The sequence below is a fragment of the Macrotis lagotis genome, chromosome X (assembly GCF_037893015.1).
Source record: "Macrotis lagotis isolate mMagLag1 chromosome X, bilby.v1.9.chrom.fasta, whole genome shotgun sequence".
In the NCBI taxonomy this organism is placed as follows: Eukaryota; Metazoa; Chordata; class Mammalia; order Peramelemorphia; family Peramelidae; genus Macrotis; species Macrotis lagotis.
The window spans coordinates 331414762-331431069 of NC_133666.1; the positions used below are offsets into that span (position 1 = coordinate 331414762).

A 16308-nucleotide genomic window follows, 5' to 3' on the forward strand; every position below is an offset into this window, starting at 1 on the left:
TTGAAGGAACACTTACACTGGGGATACACAACTGATTACAGGATATGAGAACAGTGCCTTTTTTCATGCAGAGAACAGAAATTACTGGCCTCCCATTCAATTCTCATTCCCAAAAAGAAAGGAAGTGAATCTTTAAGTCTAGTTCTCAAAGTATGTTGGTGGTCCCAGGGTTCCAGTGTATCTCTAAGAATCTTTTAAGGAGGTTTTGAGATCAAACTATTTTAATAATAATAATAATAAACTATTTCCATAATTCACACAATAATAAACTTTTCATAACAATACACACTGCAACCACAGAGAGGTGGTGGAATAAGCTTGATAATTACCTTCATACTAAGACAGGCAAGATAAACATAGTCCAATGTCTTTTCCTCCTTCTCAGATCTATGACTCTGTGGCTTCAACAACTATTTAGCCAGGTCAATGTACTTACTTGGAATAGTCACAAAACACGTTTAGGGTCCTTGTATCGAGTAATAAACCACACCATGGGAATAGGCAATGGGCTGGTAACTGGGTAAAATCAGAGTCACTTAGAATATCCTCTTCCACAGGAAAATTCACCACTGTCTTCTTCGAATTTATTAAACAGCCATACTCAGGAATACCTTTTGCCAGAGTCCTAAATTTGAGGGGGGAAATGGTTAACAAATTGTAAAAGGAAGGAAACCTTCCTTAACAGATTTTTGAAAGAGGTATTTTAGGTATTGTCTGTCAACTCTCTAAGAAGTAAAAAGGAGATTAAGGGTTTTTGAAAGGTCCTGTAGGAGCCCATGAAATATTCATATTAGAGGCATATGAGGCAAGAATATAAGACTTCCTCTCCAAGAGGTCACAAGAGGCATCTCACTTCAAAGACAGTAAAAGAAAAGACAAAATGAAAAAACCCCTACATTTCCAACATTTGTAAAAGGTTAATAATCCTATCCAGGGGATAACTTCTAAAGATATCAAAGTGTCCTTGAAGTGTACATCCAAAATAGCTAAATAATCATCACAGATCACTAATAGGGGAAAAAAGAATTACAATTCACACTATATATAATCACTATTAGGAATCACTTCAGGTGGTCTATATGTAAGCTTGGCAACTCTCCTACAATCTCCCAGGATTCCAGTTGCTTCCAGGCCAAGAAACAACTGATCCTTAATGATGCTGGGTTACCAGATATTTTTCCTGTTTCTTAGCATACTTAAAAAAAAAGGAAAACTATACCACAGAAGAATCATGAACTAAACTAGAGGTTCTCAAAGTGTGTTGGTGATCCTAGAATCCCAGTGTATCTCCAAGAACCTTTCAAGGAGACTCTAGAGATCAAACTATTTTCATAATAACAAAGTATTTCATACTGCACATAATAATAAACTTTTCAAAGCAATGTACATAAAATATTTTTATAACAACTGTTTTCATATTAATACATATATCATTTTCACATTGCATAACAATAAACTATTTTCATGATAATTCACAACTTCTAAAAAAGGGAAAATATTAAGATATACATACATTCACATATCTGCCATAGCTTCACTCATAAAGAAAAACTCTTTAGGGAAGACATTTAAAAGACACTAGGTCACAGGTCTCTTTTTTTCCTTCCTTCTTAAATCTCTGCTCTGCCCCACCCAAGCCATGTCTTCTCTTCTCTTGGCTAAAATTCCTTAATTTCTTGACCTGACCTTGCTATGGCATAATCTCAAAATTCTTCACCATCCTGTTCATCATGCTCAGCCTGCTTTCCAGATTTTTGACATCTTTCTAATAATGGGTCTCCTGGAACTAAATACAAGATGTCAGAGGAGGTCTGTTGAGCAGTCCACTATAATCCTTCAGTTTGGGGGTTTTCCCAGACAACTTTCTGTTTAATCTTTCCTTCTCTCTCTCCCCTCAATCTTAAACAGCCTAATTTTTTTAAAATCAATTTTAAGAAAGCAATAATTTTAGCAAGTAATTGAATAGTAAAAACAAATACAGCTGATATATGGTCAGAAAACCAAAGTCTTATTTAGACACCATACCTTAAGAAGACTTTGGCTTGTGTTAAATGAGGTGTTACAAGCAGAAAGTCATCAATCAGTCGGATCAACACTCTGGAGTAATGAGAAGAATTTTAATGATACTCTTTGTTTTCAGCCTCAAAATGACACGTGTCAGAAAACATTAAAATAACTGGACTTAAACCAGAAATAGGAAAATGACTAATATAATTTCATAGTGGAATTATAATTAATAAAAACACTAAATTTCTCTTTAGAGAATTTGTACGCACACACTCTCATATATTTCAATTTGTTTAAGCCTCAGTTGTTACGATGTAGAAACACAAGCTGTTGTGTGCATGTGTGTATATGTGTGTGTGTGCATGCATGCAACAATACTTGTTGAAGACAAGTAGCATGTTCAAATGTGCCAATTCTCAGTTTTAGATCACAGGAAATCAGAATAAAGTAGAGTTTTTAAAAAATCCATTCAAAACCTCTTTTTGTACACAAAATAGGGGCTTGAATCAGAGTTCTATTTTATAGTTCAAAGCCTTACAGATTTAAGGGACAACTAGGTGGCACAATGGATAGGTGCTAGGTCTAGAATCAGGAAAATTCTAGTTGAGTTCAAATTTGACCTCAGACATTTAGCACCTGCATGACCCTGGGTCAAGTCAATTAACCCTGTTGTTTGCCTCAATTTCCTCAACTATAAAATGGCAAATCCCTCTAGTATCTTTGCTAAGAAAACCCCAAGATGGGGTCACAAAGAGTTAGACAACAACTGAAACAACTAAAAAAAAAAAAACAGCAAAAACAGGTTTGAAGCTGGAAGGGACTAGAAACCATTCATTTCAATCCCTTTGCTTTCCTGAAGAACTGGAAGGGGCCCAGAGTTTGTGATCTATTCAAGGTCACATAGGTATTTAATAATATCGACAAAATTTTCTTCTGAGTTCTTCTGACTCAATCCAGAGGTGATTTTTCCATTTATCAAATTAGTTAGTCTCTTTCAATACAGTGTGAGTGCTATCCTATGAGTTAAATGTTCACTTCTTTCAGGCAAGTCTATTCCACTTTGTGCTTTGAAAGTTAAGAAATAACTTTAATAAACCAAAGCCTCACAGTAACGTACATAAAGATTCAAACCAGTCATTCAATAAAATTCTAATTCCACTCACTGAGAATTTGGAGTCTTTTGGGGAAAAAAATGAGCTGAATTTTGTCAGTGCACTATCTCTGACCAAAAGGTGAATAAAGAGTGTAATTACAGTGGGAGTCTTTTAACTAATGAAATTGTCTAAAATGCATGAAAATCATAAAATACTCATCTACTTAATGGAAACAAATTCCATACAGGTTGCTAAGAGTCAATATCTTGTTACCCAAGTAATTCTATCTTCTTCAAAGTAATAAGGGGAGAAAAAAATAAAAAATAAAAATAAAAGTAGTAAGGGGAGGACCTGAGTTTAAATATCGTCTCAGACATGTGAAACTTGACTGTGTGACCTTGGGCAAGTCACTTTACCCTATTCTCCCACCAAAAATTAGTATTTTTTCAAATATTCAGACTGTTTTCCAGTTCTGACTGAATATTCATCCAATTAGTCCGAGTCAGTAAGGTTTTACTGACCTGGCTTTCCTAATGAGTAAAAGGAAGAGGAGTATTACTGTGGATCTACCATTTCCCCGACTTATCGGGCACCCCTGCTTTACAGTTTCACCTGGATTGCGCCCTTAAATGATCCGGCCTTGTTTACATTACAAAGCAAACCGGGACGGAGGCTGGCTTGGGGTTTTTGATGCTGGGGCTTTGCAGGTGCGGACCGGAGTGGCGCCAGACCTCCTGCTGTGCAGCGCCAAGCCCTCCTCCTCGCAAGATCCGCTAAGGAAGCACTGAGCACCGAGGCGGGCACTAGGCGGCGCGAGAGAGCCGCGGCCCGGGCGGAAGCGCGGAGACAAACATGGCCGCCGCCGGGGGCGGGGCCGCGGGTCACGTGCGCAGAGCCTCCACGTGCCGCGCTTCCACGAGGCCCTCCATGGCGGGCAGCCTCCAGCCGCGGCACATGAGGAAACGCGGGCGGGAGCTAGTGCAGCGGCTGGGGGGCCGCCGCGCGCCCTCGGCCCTCGGCCCTCGTCTATGCGGGGGCATCAGGGCCAGGCCCGCGCCCGGGGCTCCCGGCGCAGTCATTATCATCGCCGCAGGCTACGAAACGCCCAGAACGACAAGAAAGCAAGCCTTACCCGTCCTCCTGGATGCCGGGGAGCAGCGCCCTCTCCATGCTGCCGTAGCACAGGCTGCAGAGCAGCGGCGACAGCAGGGAGCCCTGCGGGATGCCCCGGCACTGCGCGTAGTACCTGCGGGCGGGAGAGGAGTCGCGTCACACCCGCAGCATTCCCATCCGCGACGGCTGAAGGGCTTCGGATGCCTCCGCCGCCCGCGCGGCGGCCCGCCAATAGGAAGCACCCACCGGGGCCAAAGGGAACTGATTTGATTGGTCAAGAGCCTGCGGGGGCGGGGCGGGGCGGCCCTCGGGCGCCCCCTGGGGGAGCAAGGGGCTGCGTCTCTGCGGGCCCCCCGAAATGAGGGCAACCACCGCCCCGAACCACCCGAGCTCCCCGAGCTTCATAAAAGGGCGCTCTGTGGCTGGCAGCGCCCCAGGCGAGTCACCCAACCCCGTCTGCCCCAGGTTCCGCATCTGCACGATGGAGATAACAACTGTGGGAATCAAATGAGACAGTGATAAAGACACCTTACTGCCCGCAGTAAATACTCTATACAGGTTAGATCTTGCTATCGGGGACCCCTGCACAAGCCACTTAACCTATTCGGCACAAAGCACCCCGCTGTAAAATGGGGGCAAAAGTAGCCCTTATTCCCCGGGGTTGTGGGGGAGCAAATGGAAGAATAATTGTAAAGAGCTTAGCAGCGTATGGCACACAGTGAGCAACCTATGAATGTTAGCTATTATTATTGCTATCAGCTGTAAATTAAAACTCATCCCTATCAGACTGGCAAATGTGACAAAAAAAAAAGAGAAACTATCAATATTGGAGGGGATGTGGGAAATCTGGGACAACAATGCACTATTGGTGGAGTTGTGAAGTGATCCAACCTTTCTAGGGAGCAAGATGAATCTACACCCAAAGAGCAGTAAAACTGATGATGATACCCTTTGACCGGCAATACTGTTAACTAGGTCTGTATCCCAAAGAGATAAAAAAACAGGGTGGGGGTGAGGACTATCTGAACAAAAAAATTTATAGCGGCTTTTTGTGGTAGCTAAGAATTGGAAATCAAAGGGATGTGGTATAGCCTTGTGGTATCTATTATTATGCTTTAAGCAATAAGCAGCAGGATTTCCAGAAACCTGGACTCTTATGAACTGATGCATAGTGACGTGAACAGAACCAGGAAAATGCTGCATTCAGTAATAGCAATATTGTTCAATTAAGAACTGCAAATGACTTAATTATTCTCAGTAATACAACAATCTAGACAATCCCAAAGGATTAATGATGAAGCAAACTATCTGCCTCCAGAGATAGAACAGATATTGACTGAATACAGACTGAAGCATGCTATTTTTTTTAACTTTCTTTCATTTTTTTGACTCTTCTTATTCAAAATAATTAGTTTGGGGATGGTTTATGGAACTGCATATGTATAACTTATATCTGATTGTTTAGCATTACAGAGAAGGGAGGGAAGAAAGAATATAATCAAAACCCTTTTTAAAAGTGTTAAAAATAAGGGCAGCTAGCACAATGGATAGATAGAGCACTAGACCTGGAGTCAAGAGGACCAGAGTTCAAATCCAGCCTCAGACACTTCATAATTACCTAGTTGTGTGGCCTTGGGCAAGCCACTTAACCTCAATGTCCTGCAAAAAAAAAACCTAACAAAAAAAGTGTTAAAAATTGGGGCACAGTGGAAGGAGCACCAGCCCCTAAGTTAGGAGGACCTGAATTCAAATACGATCTCAAACATTTAATAATTGCCTAGCTGTATGACCTTGGGCAAGTCACTTAATCCCATTACCTTGCAAAAATTTAAAAAGATGTTAAAAATTTGTTTTGAATGTAATTAGGGGAAAATATTATAAATATATATATACACACATATATGTATATTGTATATATGCAAATTAAGTCCCTCTCTTAAAAAATTATTACTACTACCCTCATGACCTCGGACAAGTCAGTGTAATGACTGGCACATAGCAAATATATGAATGTTGGCTATTACTATTAAGAAAATGGTTATATTTCAGATTTAAAAGTATCATCAATGGAAGAAGCTAGTTGTCTAAATATCATACTCTATGTGGGTATATTTACTTGTAAGTGGCTAGTCATGAAGTAGAAAATGTTTCAGATGGGGGCTCAAGAGATAGAGAAGTGAGAAGGAAGATATTTGTACTCCACAGGCTTCCTCTGAAGACCCTTAGAGTCTGACTGTAACTAAGTGGTGGTGGTCTTTCTTAGAGAACTCAGATGACCTGTCTGAAGGCAGACAGGGGTGAGTGAGCCTAGCAAGAGCAGAAAAGAAAGGAAAGGTTCCCATACCTAACAAGTGTAAAGTCCCTTTGCATAGGGTGTATCAATAACCTAGACTGCCATCCCTCTTACATTCTGGTGGCTGTATGAGAATATTTGTTTATATCCCATCATAATACCAATCCAATATATTAATTTGGTTCTTCCTGGTCCCATCTGTCTAATCAATTCCTAGAATCCTTCTGATTCTACCGTCCTATCTTTCCCATTCATTCCCTCCTCTCTTGTTTCAAACTTCTAACCACAGTGATGCTTGACCTTCATTATCGCTGCCTAAATTTATTGCAGTTCATCCTAATATTCTCACATCCATCCTTCACATTGCTGGAGGATATCTATCTCTAACATGAAGATATGATCATGTCACTCCTCTCTTCAAAAATCTTCAGTGAGTCCTTATTGCCTACTGAATAATAAGTTAATCTCCTCAACCCACAAAGCCCTCTATGATCTGGAGTTATGCCACATTTCTAATCCTATCTTTTTCCCTTTGATATACCACACACCCCAGTAAAACTGAACAATCTTCCCTACTCCCAAGAACTAACTGGACTTTGTTCAAGATGTCTTTGTTCAAGATGGTCCCTGTATCTGCAATGCCCTCTTCCTGATTTAATTCTTACCCGTCCCATAGAAAATTTTTAAATATCACTTCCTTCAAGAAGTCTTCCCTTTAAAAAGAAACTTCCCTCTCATTCCTCACTAAGCAGTGTTTCTCAATTTTATCATGCTCCTATAGACTATACACAGGATCCAAGAAAATTTTCCCATATTTTCATTCAAAACACAGAGACAAAGGTATGGGGAAATTATAGGAGAATCTGTGTTTTTCAGCCACCCTTCTCATCCAGAGAGCCACCATAATCATGGCAAGAATCACAGGAATCTCTTCCAAAGCTAGTTTGTAATCTCCTTCCACCAATCTCAACCCACCGGGAAAATTTGTGTTCCCTCCTGTTACATTACAAGTCTGATGAGGGAGGTAGAGACTATCTAAACTTGATAACTGCACCAGCCCCTAGCTTCAGTGCAGCCCATACAATAGAAACTTCAACAGTTTTTTGGTTAATTAGCCTGTAACTTTTCCCTTTGCTCAGAAATCTGAATTCCTGAAAGGGTCTTTTTGGAGTGAAAAATTCATTAACTGAAAAATCTATAATGGAGACTTAGTAGGGAAAGTGAATGTGTTGATGAGAGACAAAGAATAATAGCAGGGGAAGGAAGGAAGAGAAAGTACCAATGATTTATAATGACAAAATATTTTCATTTAGAATTTTCCTTCTCTTTTAAGTTTTTGGTTTGGATAAGTGGAAGAAGGATAAGACAATTGCTACAGAGCCAGATGTGGGTCAAAGATAAGCCAAAGAAGCATTCAACATGCCTCTAAGTCAGAGGACAAACTAAGTGACTAAGTTTTTTTTGTCACTGAGTTTAATCTTTTGTTTACATGAGCAATAGTTGTACATGTGGTCAAAAAGCATTCCCTAAAAATGACATCCACATTCAGAGAAAAAACTGAGTCTGCATGAAGACCAAAACACTATTTTCATTTTCTAAAACTTGTTTTATATATTTTTATTTTTTTTTGTGACTTTTTTCTCCTTTAGTTCTGATTCTTCTTTTACAACATGACTAATTTGAAAATATGGTAAACATGATTATACATGTATAGCTTATATCATACTACTCACTATCACGGGAGGAGGGAAAGAAGGCAGGTAGAAAAATGTAGAAGTCAGAAGCTTACAAAAAGATGAGTGCTGAAAACTATCTTTGCACAAAATTGAAAAAAATAAAATAACATTTTAAAAAAGCATTCCTTAATAGAATTTAAGCAAAACAACTTTAAGCTATATTGTTTTAATTATATCAAGATCATTATGCAATCAGCTGAAAAATGTACTAATGTTTTCAAAAATTGTATGAGATTGTACCAGCAAAAGAAAAGATATCTGTATATGTGTGGATATGCACATATATATATATATGTGTGTATATATATATATATATATAAAATCTACAAATATTGATATATAAAGAGATATAGCTCTATCTAGATAAAGATATAAAACATATATGTATATGCACACAAACACGGGGGGGCAGCGAAGTGGCTCAGTGGATAGATAGATTTCTGGATCTGAAGTCAGGAAGATTTGAATTCAAATTCTGCCTGTGTGTGAACCCAGGCAAGTCATTTAACTTTTGTCTGCTTCAGTTTATTCCTGAAAAATGTTTTGAACATCAAAAGTAGATAATATTTGTAAAGCCTAGTATGTTCAAAATACTTGTTTCCTTCCCTTTTTCTCATTTTACAGAGGAGGCAACGGAAGCTTAAGAAGAAGAAGCAATTGCCAGTGATCACAGAACTAGCTAAGTGTCAGACACAATTGAACTTTGGTCTTTCTGACTCCAAAAGGAAGGGTGGCAAAGAGGGGGAAAGGAGAGGAAACAATCACTGGATACAGTGCCATGCCAACTAAGGTCCTGGGCTGACCACCCTTGCCGCCTGGGTCCTGTCTACCCTCAGCTCACTATCTGAATGAGATGATTTCAAAATAAAGTCTTTCTAATAAGGTATAGGTCTCCCCAGAATGTTTAATTCCATCTTACTTGTTCTTGATCTTCAGAATGCTGTTTTGAATCAAATGCAAAAAGAAAGTGAAGAGGTTGATACTGGTCTCATTTAAGGAAGAGCTCTGCAAAAGAAAAAATCAAAACATAAACAAATTACCATCCAACAAAGAAAGAGTTACAGAATTCAAAGGAAAGGCGCACACACGCACACACGCACACACACACACACACACACACACACACACACAGGTTCTTTAACTGGGGCCTGTCAATTTAAAAATATATATATATATTTTGAGAACCAACTGTCATTTGGTACTCACAATACCAGGGAAGACAGTGCTATTATATTTTAGACATTTATTTTTTTCCTCATATCACTGCTGAGGAAACTCAGGCTAAGAGAAATTAAGTTACTTGGCCAGTCTCAAGGAATAGTTAATAGTCTGAGGCAGGATTTGAACCTGGGTCCCCCTGACTACAAATCTAGCATTCTATTCACTATGCTAAAGGTTCTTTTTTTTTAAATTTAAGGCAGTGGGGTTAAGTGACTTGCCCAAGGTCACACAGCTAGGTAATTATTAATGTCTGAGGTCGGATTTGAACTCAGGTCCTCCTGACTCCAGGGCCGATGATCTATCCACTGCGCCACCTAACTGCCCCCAGTGCTAGAGGTTCTTAACTTGGGGAGTATAAATTTGTTTTTAAAAGTATTTTGAGACTTGTCTTCCTTTGGGAGGCCAGTCTGCTCTTGGGGAGCATGATTCCCCAAACTCTCATACTCTATATCTATCCTTCCTTACTACTGATTTCCTCATGGCTGCTGCTGCTATTGCTGCTTCTGCTATTAATCTCTCTCCCTTGGCTTGTGCTAAACTTTTTTTGTCCCTAAAAATGTTTTTTGATAACTGTATTTCGGTGTAATTGCTTTACTTTGTAATCCTATGCATTTTATTTTATGTTTTTAAGATTATTAGTTTGAGGGGCAGCTAGGTGGCGCAGTGGATAGAGCACCGGCCCTGGAGTCAGGAGTACCTGAGTTCAAATCCAGCCTCAGACACCTAATAATTACCTAGCTGTGTGACCTTGGGCAAGTCACTTAACCCCATTGCCTTGCAAAAAAAACTAAAAGAAAGAATATTAGTTTGAGAAGGGGTCCAATAATACAAAAAAATGGTTGAAATTATAAACAAAATATATAGCAAGAAGCCAGGGGGAGAAGCTTAATCTTGCCTTTAGGCTTATAACTGGTAGCAAAAATGAGCAAAAGTCAAAGGAAAATAGGAAAAAATATGGGGTTATCAGAAGTAATGGGCGAGGACAAGTGAGGGGCCAAAGCAGTGGCCAAGAAGGAGGATGAGGGCTCCATCAGGAAGGGGTACATGTGGTCCTAAGTGTTAGCATCTGTATGACCCATAAATAACTCAGGAGGCAGTGGTAAGTACAAGCAGCCAACTGAGTTGCTGGCCTGACTGGAAACTTAGCCTGAAAGGCAAGAAAATCTTATTTATAAGAAGGGGATCAGTCAAAAAAATGCTGTCTCACCAAACAGGAGAAGAAGTGAGATCTTCCTCTACCTGCCCCATCCCCCCCTCCAAAAATAAAAGAATTCAGGATTACAACTCAGGACTCCAAATTGAAAAACATCCCATGTGTCCCCAGGTCTAGAGGCCTAACTTTGAAAACAAAGGAATTTCAGATATTTGGGGATGCTGGTGGTTTCCACCTTTCCTTTGGGGTTAGCATCTTTCCCAGAGCAAAAGTCACAGCAGCAACAGCAGCAGCAGCAGCAGCAGCAGCAGCAGCAGCAGCAGCAGCAAAAGTATTAATCAGTAATCCATGTGCCAATAACATCCTCCTCCTGGCCTCTCCTCCCATAATTTTGGAGAAAACAAGCTTCTGACCTTTCTATATAGCACTACCCACTCTTCTCTTGCATGAGCTCTCTATCTCACTTCTTAAGGTTGGCCCTGACCCAGAATACACCATAATCTTGTCTCTTTTCCCTCTTTTACACACTGTCCCTTGCCAGTCTCTCTCCCCCCTGTCCGTGGCTTTGATCTCTATTAAACAATGCCCAACACTCTCTCTCTCACACACGCTCTCTCTCTCTCTCTCTCATCTAAATTTGTCCTCTGAGCTTGAAATCCACACCTGCTAATGCCTACAGAACATTTCAATCCAGGGGGGCCAGTGGCACCTCATGCCCTCTTCCTTCCTACTTAATAACTGATGTAGATAACAGCCCAGATGATTCAAATTTATGTCTCCTGTCTCAAGTCCTATGCTGTAACACATATTTTCACTTCACTCTATCATCCTAATTCACCATTCTTCCCTAAGTCCTGTCTCTCCAACCTCAAAACTATACTTCCAACAACACTAAACATAATCTTTCCAATATACAAGCTTCATTCTATAATTTCTTAGCCTAAAGTCTTCCCTAATACATATAAGACAAAATATAAACTTTTACATCAGTATTCAAGGTTTCCTATAATTTGCCTCTCACTAGCTTTTCTAGCCTTATATCACACAAATCCCAATCACAAAGAATGCTCTTTCGACATTTAATAAATTCAAATGGCATATTCTGAGGTCTAACGTCACTGATCTAGTAAGCAGATATCCCTGATTTTCTCCTACCTCTCCCCCACATATGTGCATACCTATTAGTGACACCCTCCCACCTCTGCCTATTGAAACTCTTCTAACAAGACAGTTCAGGAGTCATTTCCTAGTCTCTCTGGGCTTAATGTTTCTCCTCCATAAATTAAAGAGATAGAATTTCAAGATCTTGCTAAAATGCTTCCCAATAATAAATGCCAAGTAGTCTTCCTTGAGTTCTGAGCTGAGTTAGGAATAAATGATTGCTCTCTTCACAATTCTCATCACTTTCTCTATCTAATCATTCCTATACATAACTGTGTGTATATATATATATATATATATATATATATATATATATATACACACACACACACACACATATATATATTCTTCAAAATTTCATTTTTTTCTGAACTTAAGAAATAAAACAAGATATGAATACATTATCTATGAAAACATATCTTATACCCCTAAGTCAAATGTAAGCTTCCCAAGGCCAAAGATGATGTCCTTTTATGAATCACCTTATCACCTAGACCCCTCATTCTCATATACTTTAAATACTCCCCCCTCATCTTTTTTGCATATATAATCTTTCTCTGCATTCAGTCTCTACCCTAATTCTAGTCATCATCCTCTTTTACTTGGATTACAATAACCTGGTCTGCTCTATTGTAATTATATTATAATAATTGGTCTACTGACCCAGGGCTCTCCCACCAAATCATCCTCTACATTTACCAAAGTGCTTCTCCTTAAGCTCAGATCTAAGATGGCACTCAACCACTCAATAAATTTCAGCTTTCTACTCCTCTGTGCCACACATCAAACTTCACAGCCTTGCCCCAATCTATCTCTCTAGTTTTATTAGCCATTACTATCTTTTCAGCCCTTGTCCATCAAATACTACCTTCTTTGAAAGACTTTTCCATGACTAATATGGAAATATATTTAACATAATTACACACGCATATCCTATATTAGATACTCCCTATTAAGGAAAGGGAGAGGGAAGGAGAAAAATGTAGAACTCAAAGTCTTGCCAAAAAATAACTGCTGAAAATTATCTTTGCATGTAGTTGGGAAAATAAATAAATAAATAATAAGGCACCAGAGAAATTAATTTAAAAAAAAGTCTTTTCTTGAAAAGCGAAGGAAAGGAATAAGCATTTATTAAGCTCCTATTATTGTGCCAGGCTCTATTAAGAATATTATCTTATTTGATCCTCATAAAAACTATGAAAGGGAGGTATTTATATTCCCATTTACAGTGGAGAAAACTAAAGTAGAAAGACCTTAGTGACTTTCCTTGGGTTACAGAGCTGGCAAGTATACGAAACCAACTGGAATTCAGGTCTTCCTGACTATAGGCCCAGTATTCTATACACTATGGCACCACCTAGTGGCCACAGGATTCCCACAGCAGCTACTATTTCTCATAATAACCATGTATTGCTTTAGTATAACCACCTACATACTATTAACATTAGAATGCTAATTTCCCTGACTGTAAAGACTGTCATTTTTGTCTTTGGACCTCCAATGACTAGCCCATTTAATAAATACAATTAGTTGTCTAATTCATCCCTGTATCCCCAACTCTTAGTTGCTTAAAAACCTGTTCAACCACGATGGCATTCTTCAGGGAGGTGGTCTCTTGCAAATGGGCCACAAACTGGTTCATATAAGGCAAGGCATCCTTGTATGTGGAAACCTATGATAAACAAAGGAGAAAACAGTACTGGAGAAACAACACAGGAAGTCTTTGGGTTTCACAGTCTAGATTCAAATTTCCAATACATTAAAAGTCTCAAAAAAATCAAAACTTAGATGATAAAAATCATTTTTTCCCTTTTAACTTCAAGGAAGACCCTAATACAAGGTTTTTCTCAAGTATGTGACAACTGGACTGAACATTATATGCCCTCCAACACAGCAAGAATTCTAGAAATTCATTGGTAAGCCTATATCCTAGTATCTTTACCTCTACATTTTACCAAAAACTAATTTTCTAAATTAAGAACCACATTTTAAAATTTCCAAAAATACTGAATATAACTAGATCAACTGAAATTTGTTCCCTTTTTATTCTCATTCTTTCTCTATTTGCACTACTAATTAGGGAATACAAAGGTGTGTGTGTGTGTGTGTATATATATATATATATATATATATATAGAGAGAGAGAGAGAGAGAGAGAGAGAGAGAGAGAGAGAGAGAGAGAGAGAGAGACAGAGAGAGAGTGAGTGAGTGTCAGGAAGAACTGGATCTGAATCCTGCTTTAAATACTTAATTTTGTTACTGTTCACTCATTTCTGACTGTTCTTGGCAGAGATTTTGGAGGGGTTTGCCATTTCCTTCTTCAGCTCATTTGTACAGAAGAGGAAACTGAAGCAAACAGATTTAAGTGACTTGTCCAGGATTACATAGCTAGGAAGTATCTAAGGCTGGATTTGAACTCAGGTCTCCTTTACTCAAGGCACAGCACTCTGAGTCACCTAGCTGCTACACTAGTTCATTAAACTTGGACAAATCAATCTGAATATTAATTTTTTCATTTATAAAATGAGGATTAACTGGATGGTCTCTAGGTACCTTTCTTTCTATGATTTTTTTAAACTTGAAAAAAGGAGGAGCAGCTAGGTAGCTAGGTGGCAAAGTAGATAAAGCACTGGCCCTGGAGTCAGGAGTACCTGGGTTCAAATCCGGTCTCAGACACTTAATAATTACCTAGCTGTGTGGCCTTGGGCAAGGCACTTAACCCTGTTTGCCTTGCAAAAAAAAAAAAACCTAAAAAAAAAGACTGTCAAAGGAGACAGGCACCTAATGACTTGAATAAATAGTCCACAATTTCTTGTCTTGTGTAAGTAGACTACAAAGCTACAGTAATAATATTAATAATTATAAGAAACACAATATACATATAAGCAAAATATAAATAACTGGCATTAAGTAGTGTCTTAAAGCTTACAAAGTACAGGACATATCATTTAAGTCCAGCAATAACCCAGAGAGGTGGGATCTCAGATTATTATCCCCGTTTTATAGATGAAGAAACTGAGGTTCGGATAATGTCAGTGACTTTTGCATGGCCAAACAGCTAGAAGTGAGACTGGAACCCAGCAAGCTCTTCCCAACTCCAAGCCCACAATTTATTTATTATGCTATCCTGCCTCTCTAATAAAGAACAGCTCCATATATATTATCTGTAAAGGAAAGTTCTGTTTTTGTATCCTCTTTAAAGTAGAGAAGTCAAAGTAAACACAATTGTCAGTGTTGAGGACATTAGATGCTTGCCATACGTGTCTTTTAAAAGATTTCTGGATGTTTCCATAGGCATTCTTCCAGACTACAGCATATCGTCGGATACAGTAGACCTTCTTCTCTTCAGGTTTAATAATGCTGGAGATCACTTCAATCAGCTTATCATGGGGGAGAGCATCATAAGCACCCGTCACATCAGCCTATGTGAGAACAAAGACTGGTTAAAGATTCTCAAAAGAACGCTGTTCTAAAGACCTTCAGGATCTCTACAAAGAAATGCAATTCTTTTACAGGGTTCTTAACCTGTGTCCGTGAATTTTTTCTCTTCTCATGTTTTAGCAAATTATTTCAATATAATTGGCTTCCTTTATAAGCCCATGCATTTTATTTTATGCATCTGAAAACATTATTCTGCAAGGGGATCTATAGGTTTCCCACACTGTCACAGAGCTCCAGGACCCCCAGGAAAGGTGATGAAGCCCTGTTTTATAACAATGGACTGGAGTGGGGGGGGGTGCAGGAAGACTAAAATCAACCTGAAAAATAAGCATGTTTCTGAAGATTACCATAATCAGTTATGGGAGTCAGTGTGGTCTGATGGGAAGGATTGTGAATTTGACATCAAGGGACTTTGGGTTTGAATCTAATCCCTGGCTTGCCATTTCTTATGTGCTAATCACAACCTCTCAGATTATCTGTACAATTTCCTTTAAGGTTTATAAATGTACCTAACATTATTTATTCTTTGGGGTCATGCAAGCCAAGAGGGAAACCTTTTAAAATGTTCAAATATGATCAATAAACAAGTATCTATTAAGCCCTTACTACATAGATAGCAGATAGGGATTTCATTGGTATAAGAACTCTTGGGTAAGGAAATGCCCTCTGCCAGGCAGTCATGCCTCCCCTGCAGCTAACAGTCTTAGAGAACTGCCTAGAGAGATTTGCCCAGGCAAAGCTACACACTGCCAGCATTATCCTAGAGCTAGATCTGAACCCATTGTTTTCCCGGTTCCCCAGCCAATTCTCTACTCACTAAGCCAAAATGTGTCTCAAATTAACACAAGCAAAAATTCCTTCTAGAACCTAATTTGCCCAACACTCAATTCACCTGCATTTCAAATAATCTTTTATATTTTAAGGAGAAAGTTCAACAAGGAGTAAGTGGATCTCCACTACTGTACTGAAGTTGGTGATACCAAAACAAACTAAGATAGTTCCTGCCCTCAAGAGAGTATATATTCCAACAGAAGGATGGATATAATGCAGCTAGAGGAGCAGTGACCAGGTGAAGAAGCTACAGTCTAG

At 39.0% G+C, this 16308-nt stretch overlaps 1 protein-coding gene and 1 long non-coding RNA gene across 5 annotated transcripts in view; one reads left to right on the plus strand and one right to left on the minus strand.

Moving 5' to 3' along the window:
• Positions 1-16308, minus strand: part of TERT (telomerase reverse transcriptase) — a 53277-nt gene that overhangs the window by 18884 nt on the left and 18085 nt on the right. Inside the window, exons 6-11 of one of the 4 annotated variants that reach the window (XM_074207446.1) lie at positions 15039-15200; positions 13355-13450; positions 9163-9248; positions 4234-4347; positions 2026-2097; positions 437-625 (exon numbers count right to left, since the gene is read on the minus strand). In XM_074207446.1, the coding sequence (XP_074063547.1) occupies positions 437-625; positions 2026-2097; positions 4234-4347; positions 9163-9248; positions 13355-13450; positions 15039-15200 (719 nt within the window). The remainder of the gene's footprint in view (positions 1-436; positions 626-2025; positions 2098-4233; positions 4348-9162; positions 9249-13354; positions 13451-15038; positions 15201-16308) is intronic. The other 3 variants (XM_074207447.1, XM_074207448.1, XM_074207449.1) reach the window with 3 other exon arrangements.
• Positions 13606-15297, plus strand: LOC141502637 (uncharacterized). The gene is made up of 2 exons (XR_012472607.1): positions 13606-13694; positions 15073-15297. It is a non-coding gene; the product is annotated as an uncharacterized LOC141502637 (long non-coding RNA).